The sequence below is a fragment of the Tyto alba genome, unplaced genomic scaffold (genome assembly GCF_018691265.1).
Source record: "Tyto alba isolate M040663 unplaced genomic scaffold, T.alba_DEE_v4.0 Super-Scaffold_18, whole genome shotgun sequence".
NCBI lineage: Eukaryota > Metazoa > Chordata > Aves > Strigiformes > Tytonidae > Tyto > Tyto alba.
The window spans coordinates 14,667,929-14,685,359 of NW_024881280.1; the positions used below are offsets into that span (position 1 = coordinate 14,667,929).

At 39.4% G+C, this 17,431-nt stretch overlaps 1 protein-coding gene across 6 annotated transcripts in view; it reads right to left on the minus strand.

Moving 5' to 3' along the window:
* Nucleotides 1-13,517: 13,517 nt before the first annotated feature.
* The window catches only part of LOC104355570 (neuroendocrine protein 7B2), a 45,842-nt gene continuing 41,928 nt past the window's right edge, over nucleotides 13,518-17,431 (minus strand). For all 6 annotated transcript variants that reach the window (XM_042790857.1, XM_042790858.1, XM_042790854.1 and 3 more), the window contains one exon: nucleotides 13,518-16,239. In XM_042790857.1, the coding sequence (XP_042646791.1) occupies nucleotides 16,144-16,239 (96 nt within the window). In that variant the 3' untranslated portion in view covers nucleotides 13,518-16,143. The remainder of the gene's footprint in view (nucleotides 16,240-17,431) is intronic.

Sequence of the window (17,431 nt, forward strand, 5' to 3'; positions counted from 1 at the left end):
CCGGGGGTCGCTCGGGATTCGGCATTAAGCGGCGGGGACCGAGCGTCTTTGCGGGCCGAGCCCCCCGCTGCCGTCACCGGGGCCGCCTCCCCGCGCCGTGGCTTCCCGAAGCTTGTGCAGAGCCAGCAGCCGCCGTGGGGCCGGCGGCATCGAGGGGCAGAGCCCCGGGGGCACTGAGGGGAGCCCGCAGCCCCCCGCATCCCCCCCCGGAGCCAGCCGCCCTCCCGGTGCTCCGGCACCGGCTCTCCTCTCCCGCGGGCGCGGTAGCACGGCGGGCTGCAACGCGACCCCGGCACCGAGTCCTTACGAGCAGGAGCAGCCTCTGAAACACGGGTTGACCTTTGGGTTTGGCTAATCCAACTGAGGCGGTGGTCAGCTGCCACTTCCAGCCGTGGGCATCCCCCCAGCGCGAAGCGAAGTGCCCTGCGACGGGCCCGGGCCGTGCAGATGGTGCTGCCAGCACCGATTTGTTTCGTCCCGACTGTCCGTCACGAATTACCCGCCTGTGACCCAAACCGGCCCTGCGCCTCGATGACCCAGCCCTGGTAGTCAGCACCCACCTCGGGCCTCAGAGAGACCCGGATCTCACCTGGCAAACAGAGATTTTTATTGTCCCTGGTTTTACAGATGGGGAAGACGAATTTAAATGGAAGGATCTGCTACATTAGGGGTGCCAGCTCTAGGCAAGATGCCAGATTTCTGGTTTTCCAGGGTACGTAGCATCAGCTTGCTCTTTGCTCAGGCCAAGGCATGACTCCACTTAGCGCCAGTTACATAGGTGAGGGCTCAGCAAATTAGGCCTGTTGCTGTAATTCACACACACCTTCAACAATAACTTCTTAAAAAATAATAGCTTCAATTAATTGTCCAGCAGCATGTAGAAATGCTGCAGAAGCAACAGGGCAAGCAACTGTAGTGCAGTGGTAGGTGGCAGCATGAGAGAGAAAATGTGTTGGTGTGCAGGGGCCACTGAAACTCAAATACAATGAAAGGGGGAAGGATTACTGGGAAAAGAATCACAGCAAATGACATCTAGATGGATGGAAGGAGAGGCCTGGGGAATTTGGGGGATTTTTTTTACTTTACTCAAAAAACTGCTATTACAATTAATACATGTTTTTAATTATCTGGGGTCCTTCCTTTGTGAATTCAAAGAAAAAGTCACAATTCCCACCTCTCAGTATGTTGACAGACTTTATGCTCCTTTTCTTTTTTTTCTTCTGGTAAGTAGCTGTACTGATGTGTAGGGAAGGGCTTTATTCACCTCTCTTCTGCTCTCTGTCTCTCGCTCTGCTTACCTGCCCTAGAGGTGGAAGGGGGGGCTGCCCCTTTCCCAGGGCCGTGGTTCAGGCCTTTGGTGCTGGAGGAAGTGTTTTGTGTGGTTGCTCTGAGCTCCTGTCGGTGCCCGATGATGGCCCTGGCCCTGCGTGTGCTGCCAGGCGTTGCTGCTGGCCTGCAGGCAAAGCTGCCTCTCTGCTCTATTTTGCTGGGATGTGATTTCCGCGCCACTCTGGCATTGGCCTTCCTAGATGATGATACTTCTGGGCATCTATTACAGAGTAGTCACATCCGCTTAACATCTCACTGCAGTCAGGCATCTCGCCCAAGCGGCTGATCCAGAGTAGATCTCAGTCTGACTTAAAGCAAACTAAGAAACCCTTTGGAAGCATCTCCATGTGTGGAAGACGTGTTGCCTCCTCAAGACCTCAATCCATTGTGGCTGAATGTTCTGCACCATATTTCCCCATCTGTTTTCATTCACTCAGTTTAATCCAAAGCGTTTCAAGTAGGCACAAGCATCTTGGGTCCAGCAAGACAATTTTTCAGATTTCTCTGATCATTGCAAAGTATAATTATTCCTGCAAGAGTTTGCCTGCTCATTCAGAAAATAAACCAGTTGGGTACCAGCAAGGTAAATAATTGTAGCTTGTATCTGCTTCCTTATACTGAATGAAGGTAGAAATTAAAAAAAAAAAAAAAAAAAAGAAAGATGTGGCAAAAAATAATAAACACTTATGTCTATTTTTATTTCTTTGTGGTTAAGGAAGGTGGGGAAAAGATGTCTTTTTCCTTGTTGTTCTTTTAACATCAGGTATCCAGATCATTTCCAGCTTGAAATTTTGTATTCCTTTTACTGCTAGATTCTTTAACAAAACATTCTCCGACTTTACTTCAAACGTTTATCTGTGCTGGTCAGATCCCAACCAAAGATGAGGTTCTGCTACCTTCTGGCTTTAAAATCCCCCACTGCTTAAAATAAAATACTTCCCTTCCTACCCCCTTATCCACCCTTGGAATTTTGTTGTTGCTCACCAGTGCTGCTAATTGGAGCTGGAATACCAATGGGGAAATTTTATGTAATTATTTAGTATAAAAGAAGCCTATGGGAATATATGTATTTTTGTGGCATAGGTTTGGGACAAAGAGCTTTAATGCCATGGGGTGGTAACAGCGTGTACTATGAACCTGGCTGGATTCAACTACCCACTCGCTATTGTTTTGTTGGGACTTTTTTTTTTTTTTTTTTTTTTTTTTAAATTTCCTCTTCCATTTCTTGCTGGTATTCGCTGTGTGAGTTGTTCTTTGTTTTAGTGGAACAGTAAGAATTGTTTTAAGCTTAAAAGAAGTGCTGTACTTAATTCTTGCAGAGAAAAATGTTATTGGGCTGCTAACTAATGCTATTGGGTAGCTAAGTCTGCTACTGCTAACTTTGAGCGCTACTCAATATATCCTCACTGCCAGGACAGTTGGCGCCTTATTAAAAGCCTTTGCAGGGAAGCCAAAGACTAAGAGGGGCCAGATCCTTTTCTTGAGTAAATTGAAAAAGCTTATAATAACTTCAGGGAGATGTAACTGACTTATGCCAGCTGAGAATCTGGCCCTAATATACCTAGAAATCCAACTTCTCTCACTCCTAGACATGTTCCTCCAGGTCATGAGTAAGACAAGCTGTTCAGAAGAGACAGGGCACATCTGAACTGCTTTAGTTGGCATTTTGAACTGTTCTTCTAAGGAGAAAAAGGAGCTTGGTTTACAGGGCTATGAATCTGGCACCAATTTACAGAGGGAAAACTAAAAGGGTACATAAAACTCAGCCACTGATGGCAAAATCTCTAATGTTTTTGGTATATTTTGTATGGCAGCAGCTTGAGATACTTCCTTTCTGTTGGTAACACTCAAGAAGAGGACTGCCAAACTGCTCTAGTCATGTATTTCGAAGCAAAAGGTAGGAATGTACGCATCTACGTGCCTACCTACCAGCGTGCCTCAACTCCGTGTTAATACAGAGGTAGTGATGTTTTGCTGTGATTTCTATCCTTTAAAATTCCAGTGGTGCTTGTGAAAATCTTGTGAAAACAAGGGGAGGGAAGCATTAAAGAAGAGGTTGTCTCACCAACACGGCCGTAACTTTTCTCCCTGAGCTCGTAAGGAGGCTAGAAGCCAGCGCTGGCTCCCACCGCCGTCCGCTGCTCGCCACCCTCCCGCCGGGGCGGCCCGAGGCTGCCCGGCTGCCTGAGGCGGCAGAGTCTGGCACGGTTGTTACCTGCTGCGGCAAAAGGCGTGTGCGTCGCAGAGGTGTTTGGTTTCAGAAATGAATTTTGCGGGATGTGCTCTCAGAAATGAGGAATGTCTTCACGTTACGGGGGTTCTTGACCTTCTGGGGGTGTACACAGCTGGTTTTCCTGTCTTGGTGAGTAAGATGAGCAGCGTAATTCATGACTTGGAGCATAGGCAAGATTATACGTAGTGTGTATTGGATGGGCTGCGCACAGAAATGCTCCGTCGTTACGTTGTTGCCCAGGGGTGGGAGCTTGTTTGCTTTATGTGGGAAAAAAAACAAACCCCATGTTTTATCACAGGAGAGAAGTGAGAGCCCTGTAGGATTTAGATATATCCAAAAGTAATGGACAAAAAGCTTTATGATAAACCAACAAGGAAAAAGATTTTTCACATTTTATTTCAAACCTAAGTAGGTAGACAGTAATAAATGGCATAAAATGAGGGAAGGAGATTGTGGGCTTTGGCTTCAAGATACTCCATTAACATACCAGTCCTGTAGTTCTTGTTCAGGTACTCCACTGTTTATTCTATTACAGATTTATTGTATGAAAAAAACCCTCACTTAAATAGGATAGCTGAACCTTATCTGACCACTCTATTTCTCATCAAGCCATATAAAATAATACCAAAAAAGGCTGAGGGTAGTCTGAATTGAGTTAAATTTCTCATAAAATTTACTAGAAAAATCAAGCTTGAGACTATGCAAAAATTACTTAAGAATAACAAAGTTCTGTTTAATTAAATAATTTAAATCTTTATCTTATTTGAGTTTTGGAATTAATGCCCGTGTGGCTGAGGCTCCAACCCACAGCCTGAGAACGAAGATTTTGATAATATTGTACTTATTGAAAAAATATTATTTTAGATTTAGGTTGACAGAACATCAACATTTTAATTTATAGATTTCCATCAGCTGAATGAGAGAAAATTAAGCAAGGGAAAATGTTGAGTTATTTATTTATTTATTTTTAATGAAATAATATTACTTTTTTCATTTCAAAATACTACTTCATCTAGGTATATATCCCCATTTCATTCGTGAATATTCAGAAGCAGAACATGGGAAACCAAGAGAATGTATGGGTTCAAGATAAAATCCCTAGCTTTTGGCACCTAAATACTTTAAATGTCTGGGATCTTGCTCTGAAAAGTATGGTGGCCTGGTATGCCTGCAGAGCTTTCTTGTTTAGCAGACACTACATGTGGAGTCAGGCTCTGGGCTTGTAATGATCTCTGCACCTAGAGCCATGGTCACCCACCAGCATTCCACTCTGTTATGTGCTGCAGACATAGAACAAAAAATATGTTTTCTGGCCTCAAAGCACCTACATATGTAATACAATCCATATGTGACTATTTTTCAAAAGTGATTTAGAAAAGCTTATTTTATTAGGATGAAGTTTGACTGCTGGACAAATATAAACTTTTGTGCCAAATGAGGAAATATAATTTGTCAAGCTAACCTTTTTATAACTTTCATGCAATTTTTTTTTTTGATGCATCTTATGTATTTGATGGCTATAGAAGAATTTGCCAAGAAAATGAAAGCCATAAAATACCCATGAAAAATTACCCTGCCCTCATGCATTTGCTTTTCTTTTTCTTCTGTCTCATGAATCTGTAGGAGGTGTTTGCTGACATGCTTTGCTTTCAGGGCAGCTCTGGAGCAATGTGATACAAGAAGTGACTCAGCTAAGCAAACTGAGTTTGTATGAGCATAAGAAGCCCTTATAGTCTGAAGCCGTAACTGGGAATGATGAAAGGAGGCATCGAAGGAGCTTGATGTGTTATTTGCTTATATATTTCACTCCAGGGATATGACAGCTATGAAATATAGTTTCCAGTTATGCTCCAAAACTGAAAGACTCCCTCCCCACACCTTGCGTCGCAACATCTTTGACAGATTACGTACACTCTTAATACACATATATATATCTCATACACAGTTCTGGCAAAACAGTCCCTTTTATTGCTTTCTTGCTATGGTGAACGGTAGTTTGTCATTGTGTAACCACCTGCAACCGAGGAGGTTACCTGGAAGAGGAGTGCTTTCTCTTCCCTGCAGTGTGGGGCCTTCTGTGCAACACCTGTAGGTCATACGATGTCAGCCCAGCAGGTAAAATATATAGCTGGAAGTTAAGAAGTCTAGGCTCTTTTCCTGACTCTGCCACTTACTGCCTGTAGTGAAAGAAAAATGAGTAAGAGAAGCAGAACTATTTTATTATGTAAGAAGACTTGCAACGCTTTTATTTTGGTTTGGGTTTTCCTTTTACCCCATTGCCCTCTTTCCAAAATTCAAATCTTATCTGTTCTTTTTGTTTTTCCTGGCAATATCTGGGTGAAAACGGAATACCAGATAGCTTTGCAGGAATGAAAGAGCTGAAGCCCTTTTTTGGCTGAGATAACAACTTATTTAGACTGTGCAGAACTTCTGCATTTTATATTTGAAATCCAGTGTCACAAAAATGGCTGCTGTGTTACGGGGAGGAAAGATCTTCGTTAGACAGTTGTACTGCTGCAGCATCAGTTAGTCCATTTCTCGGAGTGAATACTAATGCAGGTGGGAAGAAACAGAACTCTTCCTCACCGCTACTTTTTATTGAGATGGTTTTTGTGTCAAGAAGAAGAGGTGTGAGAGGCACAAGTACACCCCACCCCCAACTTCACCCTTTTCCCTTTTTCACTCACACTGATTTTCTCTTGATTCCATTTCCCCACCTATAAAACTGCAATAGGGAACAGAGTTTTCAAAGGAGCCAGAGTCATTTTGGCCTAAATCCTTAAGCTGGTTCAGTACCAAACTTCCCGTGAAATAAGCAGTTAATAAGAGGAGTTGAGAGTTTGACTTAATCTGGGAAGATAAATCATATCTTTTTAACTTTCCCCCTATTTTCTGTCTATGTGCTTGAATGCATCCATTTTGAAATTTCTAAAAGCTTTTAATGGGGAAGAAGGCCTTTTAACTTCTATAATTCTTCACAATAAAATAAAATAAAAAAAAATATATTTCCAGTGAATAAGCCAAGTTTTCACTGTTGTGGACAAAAAAAAAATCTGAAAGCAGACAAAGAAGTGTTTAACCAGCTGTGGTTATCTAAAAGAACTGCTAAAGATAAGGCTCCAACTTAACAATCTTTGTTGATCTGAACAAATGAGTAGCAGTTCAAATAAATGCAAACAGATAGTTAAGTATTTTGGTAAGAAAGGTGGATTTGTGCACATACTTCATTATTTTGCTAAACTTAGATTCGGACCCAAATCCTGCAGGGATTTGCCAGATGCTTGATTTTGCTTTCAGCGGGGCTATTCGGAGTGTATAAAATGAAGCGCACACAACAGTCCAAGAGGCTTGAGTCAGACGTGCCTTTCTAGAAGACTCAACAATAATTTATTTATACATCTTTCCCCTGTTAAAGGGCATTTTAGTTGATATGCATATTAGAATGCTAAACTTTATCACCTTAAGAATTAAAAATACAATACAATAATAATAAAATACAAAAATAGCCTATTTTTTATCTGTATGGTTACCAAAAATTTACTCTTTCAAAAGTTGCCAAAAAAAAATCACTTCTGGGAAACTACACAGGCGAGCCTAGGGCCAAATCTCTTGTCTTGATATTTCCAACTGCTCTGTTTTGCTTCTTCTGTTTCCTTGTCAAAAGTATCCTGTTTAGCCTGTTTGGCTAAGGGCAGCTGGATATTTATTCATTGATCTTTCCCTTTCTTACCATATCTTGAATTCTAATTAGTGTTTTGCAAGTCCTTTTACTTTATTTGCCAAATATAGCTACAACAGACATCATTCTTCCCTGTTTGTGGAGCTGTTCAGAGCCGTGGAAGAGCTGTCATCTCACATTCTGGGACTAACCACACTACCCAGCAATTCTCCATTAGTTGCCTTCATTTTCAGCTTGATTAAATGATTTTTAATTTTTTTTTTTTCTCCTACAAATAACATGCAATTCAAGGTGCCTGGAAAAGTGTAAAATCACTTGATGTTAGAAGAGATTCTGTAAATAGGCTTGGGAGTAGTTCTGTAGGTGTTTGTAGTTAATCAGGCATCAAACATTTGGAGCTTTTGGATGCACTTTTAAAAAGTTTAAAAATGTAAACAGTTTTCTTTCTTCTCCCCAGGAAGTCTTAATGCACTAAAGACATAAGTGAAGAAGTTAAATCACAAGTGAACAATTCAATTACACTTCAGATCGGACTGTGACAGGGATTTTTGGTTCTCAACCAGATGGAACTAGACTCCTTGTGAAGGAGGTATTATTGTTTCTTGTCAGGGAGTCAAAATGAACGTACGAGTTCACAGTAAAAATTACATATTTTTCCTTTTGAAAAATATAATACAACATTTAGGGAGAAGAATTCCTGGTAGTTGGCATCACCAAAAGCTATCGGACACATTAAAAAAAAAAAGGAAAAAAATCCTTCTAGCTATTTCATGTTCTTCTGATCTGACCAGAGAGAAAACAGAAATAAACAGGATATTTTCCTGCATTGTGAGACAAAGTAAAAATCCTCCTTTTTAATTTAGTAAATTCTTGGATTCAGAGTTTATGACTTCTTTGGGCTATGCCTTTCCGGTAGACTGAAGATTCTACATTGAGACAGCTATCATGATGTAAAAATCTGCCAGAGACAAGGTACAGTGGTTTTTGTCTTGATGTACTTAGTTGAGAAAAATCCAGGTGAGGGCACAGGCTATCTGAAGGCAGAAAGCACTTTTTTATCCAATGGAGATGGGATGATTTGTTTAGAAAGCCTCTGCATATTAGGGAGGAGGTGACTACTACAATCAAGTGTATCAAAACTGCCTTCTTATAAGACAAAAATTGCCGTAACCAAACGGGACTTCTTTGTTTCTAATTTAGAGAAGTACTTTGTAAGACCAAGTACTTTTATGTTTTAGTATCAAATCAAGTTGTTTGTTTTATCTGGGGTCCAAATCCCTCTTCCTTTGAGTATACTACCACCAGCTTCAGGAAAAAGATTGAAATCCCCTTCAGTATTTGTCCCTGCATGTTTTAATATGGAGAATTCCACCTGAAATTGCCTTGAAAGGAATTATTCTTGTTGATGTGGAGTTAAAGACTGTGACTTAGCTTTGATGCTGAAAATTCTTGTAACAGAAGTTCTTATAACAGAAGTTCTTATAACAGAATTCTTATAACAGTTCTTATAACAGAAATATTCTTGCTATAAGAAGATACCTTGTTAGCAACAGTAACAGGGTTTCTTAGGATCACTGGAGCTCTTGGTCAACAAACTCGATGGATAACGATGACCACAAAATCAAACTTGTCACTGGAATGTTAACAGTGAGTAAGAAAGTGGGGTTTTAAATCCATTCTTTTCAATAGATGCAAAATGAGCTAAAGATATTTTTTAAGTTACCAGGATAAAAAATGCACAGTCAAGTAAATGACCTCTTGCTAATTGGTCATGCTAAATGTAACATTCTTCCAATTATTTGGGTCGCAGCTAAATACATCTAATTTTCTTGCAAAAATAATACGTTAAAAACTAGTAAAGAAGGCTATTCTTATTTCAGGAATCAGAAAATAAAAGACTGTGGTCTCTACTCCCTGGAGGGGTTCAAACCTATACTTCCTACACCTCCAGAGGTGTAGCTGCTTGGCCATGAGACAGGAGCTTCTGTCTACAGGAGGACTCTGCACCTCCCCTGCTGAGGCTGTTGAACAATTCAGGAAACAATTAAATAAAGGCAGGGATTCAAAATAAGTCATCAAGTAAGGAGGATGGGGGAGGGTGGTTTCATTTTCACTATGCTCTAACACTACTGACGTATTTTAATCTAGTGTCTCTCTGGCTACCGAAGCACTCCTAGAAAATTAGGTAGAGCCTGGGTGTTACTCTGTCCTTCCTCATGTTGACCCTGCCCTACTAGCCACTAGATGACAAATTTGTGTTCATTCTTGATCCCCTTCTCTGGTGCTGTTAGAGATCTGACTCTTTTGCTATACCTCTTCCAGGCACTTTTTTTTTTTTTTTTTTCCTTAATTAAACTGCCTACTTCTGCTGTGGTATTTTGTGTAATACCTGGTCCTGTAGACAGGTGGGAGGTGGGTCCTTACCAGGCTGATTCCCCCCAAGGAATACAGGAGAGGAATTGCCAAATTTGAGGATTCAGGTTGTATTTAGGACTTAGAGGAAACAGTCTTAAGCATGCACAGAAGTAGAAGTTCAGGTGCCTGAGGTACTTCACTGACAAGAAAACATAGTTTTGTATATGCTTCAGCTGCCTCAGCAATCGAACAAGGGAGGCTGGGCTCGCGGATCACGTGCCTGGACTTTGGTATTTGTATTGCACACAAGTCCAACGATGGGCACTTACACCTTTAGTGGAGCTGACCCTCAACCTCTTTGCAATTGTTTACCCATCTGTTAATTGGAAATAATTCCCAGTTTTGTAAACCTCCAGATCCACAACAACATAGACACAAAGTGTTTTTAATAAGCAACTGATATTTTAGGGGCAGTCTATGAAGGTCTTGTCTTCAGGTTTGTGGATAATTCTTGTCCTTTTAACGGCTCATAGATTGCTGCTGAGAACATAAAAACACAGCAGGAAATAGCCAATATGGTTAGAAATTAGAATATAGCTTCAACTACTGAGGTAGAAAATAATATATTTTAAAGCGACAGAAATTTATATCATTCTGATACATATTGCTTGCACTCCTGGGAGCCCCAGAAAACAAATCTATCGAGATCCCGTAACTTCAGGCCCAATAACCATCAGAAAGGCTGCAGCAAAGCTTGAGCCACTGTGGAAGTAGCAGGAGAAAGCTACAAGGACTCAGTAGCAGGGCAAACTTTTTAGCTTTTCTAACTGTGTGCACACACATTACCTGCGCATGCACAGACGCCTGTGGCAGCTCAGTCATAGGCTTGTTTGGGAATTTAACCATTAGCCAGGGTCTATGCATAAACTATGACAGCAATGATATTTAAATCAGCTACAACTATTTTTAAAACTGGTAAATGGTTTATGCAGCATTAAAAATAGGTTTCTTACTTCAGTTGCAGTAACACAGCTTTAAAACTCATAAATCTTACAGCCATTGCATTATCCATTGGAGTCACCTAAAGTTTTGCAATTATGTTAGTCACTGGTTGCAGTGTTGTTAAAAAAAAAAAAAAGGAAAAATTAACCAATCGTGAATTATGAGTGCTTCTCTGGATGACCTGACTTGTTCTTTCATGAGTCTGTTTTGTCCATTTGGAAATACAAAATGCCACAGTGTGATATTTCCCAATGTAGAAAGGTGTTCTATGTTGGGATGGGGAATCAGGATGACATTTCCCCAGAGGGGCTATCCCACTTGAATTTCAGCCACTTTTAGAGGACTTTGGGGCATTAGAATGTATATAATGCACTGAAGAACTGCTGGGGTTTTTTTGTTTCTCAGAATAAAGAATTAATTAAAAGAAGCTAAGACTGAATTCAGCATCAAAGTTGTATGCACCTTGTATGTTCCAACAAATATTCAGATGCCCAGACCTAAAAAACACTATCAACTGTAACAGAGATCCTTGGTGGCTCCCAAGAATGTTACATTGTCATCTGGTGGCTAGGTTCAGAACAAAGATCTGGAATAAAAGTAGTCAGTGTTTATACATTTAAAATCCAAGCTTAATGGTCTGTAAATGAATGAGACTGGTTAAGGAACAAGGGCAAGTTTGAGGGTAGTAGCAAATAGCACATTATTTTTCTTTGTGCTTTCTCCTTTGCCTCACTCATTTTACAATGAAATTTAGCCACCGACTCCCACCACTGTTTTTCTTGGAGAGCAGAGGAGGATGAAGAAACACAGCGATTAAATATAAAAGATGGTTATGCATTGCAATAGGGGCTGGATTCCATGTGTTTTGGTAACAGGAACTATAGGAAAAAATAGATGTGACTCAAGTCTACCTAATCTTTAAATTCTGAAGCATTCTCAATTCCTATAATCTCTGATCCCTTCCCAACCTCTGTAAGTAAGTCACTGTCAGTGGCTGAGCACTTTAAGGGAGCTTGTCATCTTTGCTTGTGGTTGGAATCTGCCTTTGGCTCTAGGCACCACAAACAGGCAGGACTTTCAAGGGACACAATAATTCTGTATTTAAAAAGCAGACTTATTTGAGATAACACCTGGACAGATACTTATTTAAGAGTATTGAAGGTAATAGTATGACTTCAAACCAAACCAAATTTTTAAGTGTATGCATATGTATACATGTGGCAATGGATTCTATATGCTTTGGTTTTTGTTGCTGCTGTCTTTTTAAGGAATATCATATTGCCATCCTATTTGTAACAAGCATGGTGGAAATATAATTCAATCTAATTGTCAACTCCGCTAGCCTGAAACCTTGGATTCAGGTGTCTCAAAATTGGAGATAACGTCCTCTGATTCCCTGAAAGCCTTGATAGCTTCTGACTTGGACAGAGAGGTACCTTAAATCTTACCTATAGCACACTTAGCTAACAAACCAGTGAACACACTCATCTCCCCTATAGATCCTGGGAAACTGTACTTTCCTTGTACATTTTAAATTTTTGTGTGGTCATGGTAGCATCTTCTGAATCTGTGTACCTTCCCCTTCTCCTTCCATAAATCTGAGTCTGCAACATTGACTAAAAAGTTATCTTTATATTCTTTGTCCTAATGATCCAGACATTCCTGACTTGAATGTAAAAAATAAGTACTTGCATAAAAATTAATTCACGGGACAAGTGTTACAGCATTACAAATGAGGTAAGAGTTGGTTTAGTGAGCTTACCAGCAAAAAGGCCAGAAGATGCCAAGTCTGGTTTGGGTTTGTGTTGTTATGGGCTTTTTCCAACAAATTTAGATCTTCAAAAATTAGTTTTTGTACAGCATGAAAATGAAAACAAAGCCCTTTCAACGCTTTCACACAGCTACTGGTTAGAAGCCTGATTTGAGGGCACGGATTCAAGTCTCCTCTTCATCATCAAAAAATACTTGTCTTCATCCCCAACTCCTGACATTTGGAAACAAAGGGGCTTGAGTGTCACTTTGTCCACAGCGAAGCCGAAAACATAACTGACTTGGTAGCCATCTTTCTGCCTGTTTCGTTCTTCAGTTTAACAGATGAAAATACACTTCATCATATTTTGATAAAATAAGCTTCAGATCAGCTTTACTCACAGTCTTGTAAGTGACTCTTGGGATTCTGACATCAGATTCCCAGAACTAGTTCCAAGTTTCCTTGGTTTGCTCATGAGTTGCTGAATAGATTAGCGGCATGGTTTTGTTAGGTGAATGCAAATGTGCCAAGAAAAAGAAGCATATCACTATTTCCCCTCCTAAATAATTCACTAAGCTCTTTTATAGTACTTTCTTCTGTGGGCTGACATCTTTATACTCTTTACTACTCAGTTTATTATAAGACTACATTATCTTTTAAAAAGTGTATGTTAGATACGAGCACCCCCAGAGTAAGTTTTGTGTCACAAATCTAATACTATAATCTGCTCATTTATACAGTGTTTTTTTTAAACTAAGGTTGTAAATATTTCTTTACCAGACAAAACCAATGTTGCATGGCAATACACTTTATTTTGTATAGCTTCTTTTAAGCACATTTTGTCTCAAATATGTTAGAGGTAATTAACACGCATATTTTAAAATAATCTAAGATTTTAGTTTAATGAAAATTCTAAACAACAATAGCAATATACATGCTCCTTAGCTCACGTGCATCATAAATGTAAAAGGGTGATTACACCTGCAAGAGCTGAGCAACTATTTACATTCTTGTAAATCTTGGCTTGGTGGAATGAGCTCTTAGTGAGGGGGATAATTGGTTTTTGTCCATCGATTCCAAAAGATCAGCACTGTGATGAGTCTTTATAAAAAACTACATCTACATGTTTGGACTGGAGCAGTAAGAGGGACATTTTTGCTTGGTTTTTTGTTTTTGATTTAGTTTTGTTTTTTTTTTTTTAATTAATATGGGACTACCAATACCAGTACAGAAAGGCAGCTCTACTATGAAACTGAAATGAGAATAATTAATCTCATTATCATGGTGTAATAGCTGTATTTTATTAAAATTTCACAATAGTGCAGTTGAGTCTTCCTGGTGAAACACTCAAGCTGCCTGATGGACTCTGCAGATGGCTGTTCACCGCCACGCATTTGATTTCTTCCAGCAGACAGTTCCAGTAAGATGCATCACTGTATTGTGCAGTGTAAAGGGGTTTTTTGCCTGCAATTAAAGACAAAAACATCTCTAAATTGTGTAATTTTTTCTTTGCCTGCTCTTTGCATATCTATGACAGCCAGAAGAGCAGCTGCTCAGGCCCTACCAGGGATCTCGCTCCGGTCAGTCTGCAGTGCTGGATTATCACATCCCCATGCAGGGTGTGTAGTGAGCTAAAGCGCTTCAAGAAATCAGATGTGGGATTTCTGATACTATTAAGCAAACAATAATGATTTGCTGCTCCCTTTTTAAGCCCCTCCTTTACTGTTCACACTGCCTTTATTATGTTCTGGTCCTTATTAAGAGCTTAAAAAATTAAACAAATTACCTTCATGTTTGCTTCATTTTTGTGATTAAAATAGATTTTACTGGACCTAGCAAGGACCTAATAAGAATGTTGCTCAGATTACTTTAGAAGTGTTGATAAGACAATTGAGTATCTTAAGAAACACCAGTCTTTTAGGGATGGAAATCTTGCCTCTGACTATCTGGAAGCCTTGTGGCAGCACCAGTGTCTGGCTGTGGGGTGAGCAGGGAGGAATGCCCGTTTCACATACTCTGGGCCAATGGGCATCAGGAGGTTCTGATTTCAGATTCATGCCATAATATATATTTTTTTCTGGTTTCGGAGACAACTTTTGCAGTTCTGCACTCTCAATACCCATGCGAAGACTAAACAAGGGGGGCAGATAAAAAGAGTAAGTTTCAGAAGCAGATAATGCAAGTGAATCTCTCGTGTTAACAGCTGTGTTACTCTCATCCCATTCCAAGCACTGGAAGGGGAAGGAGCTCCGCGATTCACACAAACTTCTCAATTTTGTGTCATGTGTGAGTAAAAACTCCACTGCATTTCATATTATTTAGTTCTCTCTTTCAGAATTTTTTTAAAGAGGAAGTATGATGGAAGACATGATCTTTCAGCCTAGAATGTTATGGAGTTTTGCAATCTACCCATAAATGACATGAGAGTACTGACTGTCCGCATACATAAGTTATTACAAATTACTAAGTGCTGGGATAGAAAAAGCAAACACCATACACAGTCATATTTGTGTCATCCTGTTAACTTTACTCTTATGTAGCTAGGGCCTTTAGTTTCTCTTAGTTTCTTATCTGCTTTTTCTAAGGGGTCACCAAGATTCTACTGTGTCTTTCTATAGGACAGGGAAGGAAACTACATTTTTTTTTTCCATAGATTTGAACTTCAAAGGTGTAAGCTAATGCTCGTTTCTGTAATTCCAATGCCTCATGCACATGGCTTGAAATATTTCAGATGCACTCTGAAAATAAAACAATTTTATGTAATTCTATATTCTCATCTTTCAGAAAGGGAGAACTCATTTTCTGGAATATAAAGTTCTTCAGTCTCCTAGGGGCAAAAAGGCAATTTAAGCTTCCCGGAGCAACTTCTAAGAGCAGTGATAGCTACCAGTGTTATTAGAGTTTCATAGTTTTTCAGAAGATCATCAACTGTAATCTTCATATCCTGGATTTAGATACAGAGGATGTTGACACAACATTACTAACACAGACAAATGTCTCCATCTTCACTTATATCCCAGGGACACATAATTTAAGAATGTTATAATGCATAAATGCTGCTGTTACTAAGACAAAGAACAGCGGGGGAGATGAATTTCCACACAACAAGTACCATTGATAAGGAAGAAAGATGTGCAAGTGTTCAGGAAAGTTGTGGACATGGAATGATTAAAACTAACAGAAAAATATTCCAGTGAATAGAGTCAGAAAGCAGTTCTTTAATTTTTAAATTTGCACAGCAATAACCAAGACAAATGGGCCTCTGAAATATTTTGGAAAATGTCACTTTGCAAACCTTGTGGATTGCTTAAATGTTTATTAAAATGAACCAAAAGCCAGAATTCTCTGGGTAAAATAAATACTTTGTCTTTGCTAAGTAACAATATTTGTGAACAAAACATAAAACTATAATTTTCATGTGTCAAACATAGTAACATTTAAGATTAAATGTTGGAGTCAGACCGGGCATTTTTTTACATCTTCCTATTTACAAGCTGCTCATTAAGACCATTTACCTCACGTTAGCTATTAAAATGACTAACATTTTTTAAGTTTGCTCCATGACTAAAATAAAAACAACAGAAATGTTCTTTTACCATAACTTAACAAAAAGCAGAACCATATTTTTGTTATCTAGGAGAACATACTGTTATAAATACAGCTGTTTTTCATCTACAATTATATAAATAATAAACATGCTGCCATTCACAAGGATTTTAATAGATGATTATATATAAGCAATATTACGGTCTAGCAGAGGATGGCATGAGTTTTCATCATTCATTTTTACAGTACTTATTCAGGACCCTTGTCTTCATCTGAAAAATGTGGAACAGACTTCTTTGCTACAACATTATCCAGTCGCTGTCCTTGCAGATATGGGTTCACACTCTGAAAAAGTTAAAAATTATTTATGTGTATTAGAAAAAGGGAAACATATAAAAGGTAACTAGGATTAGTGGATACATTTATGTATTTGTTACCTGTCAAATACTTGCAGACTGAAGAAAAAAAAATAAATTGCTCCCAGGGAGTAAATCTAGAAGTCGATCAATGTTTTGTTTTCTAACATTTTTTGGGTGCAAGAATTTAATCCAATCCACTCAAAAGAATACAAGTGAAGGAGGACTATCAAGAATATAGGACAGTCTGAATTAAACACTGCCTTTTTGCTCCGCTCCTCCTTTCCTCAGAGAAGCAGAGGCAGATCTAACTCCCTAATTCTTGAGGCAGGACAGAACTTGTTAAACAAGTACAGGTAAAGCTCTAGCTTAAATCACTAGCCTCTGGTGGACCTTATGCTGGGAGACAAGTTAGATACCACAATACCATTTTTGACCGTTCTTCAGCCCATCTCCCCTTCAGGAAACCCCTCCTCGCTTCCTCTGGATGCTGCGATGAAGAACGGGTGGCCCAGAGCAGAGTCAAGCAAGGTTTGGCCATAGGAAATGGCTCTCCTGCTGCTGCCAGAACAAGGGAACACTGGAAAGATCATCCCCAGAGAGGGCTTAACTTCACCTTGTGCCATGCAAGCAGCACAGTGCGAGACTGAAGATGAACAGATCCTGTCTAAAACTGTTTGGAGATCATAGTACGGTAGAACGTCTATGCTTGAATTTTATCTATACCAATGGAGTAAAGTGTATTTACTGTATTTGCAAGTATTGAGCAGTTTAGTGGAGCTTCGGAATTAGATTAAATATTATTTACACGCACTTTCTGGCCTGTTACAGTGTCAATGTAAACAAAATTCGAGTATATACTTTCTCCTTCACAGATACAGACAAAATTTCTAGTGTACTGGCTTTTGATGCCAATAAAAATTGTTTGCCTAAGGACAAACTTTGGAGGAATGCAAATTTTCCAGTAACTCCTGATTCTTGTCAGGCTGGCTGTATCATAGAAATTACTTTTCTGGAGATATTTCTTTGCTTCTTTCACCAAAATATAGAAGTTCAAAACGATGCAAAAAAAAAAAAAAAAAAAAAAAAAAAAAAAGCACTTTTAAAATAAGCATGCAATATTTATTTTAAAATATTTTAAGTATTTGTCAAATCTCAGTAAAAGATTTGGGGTTTGTCTG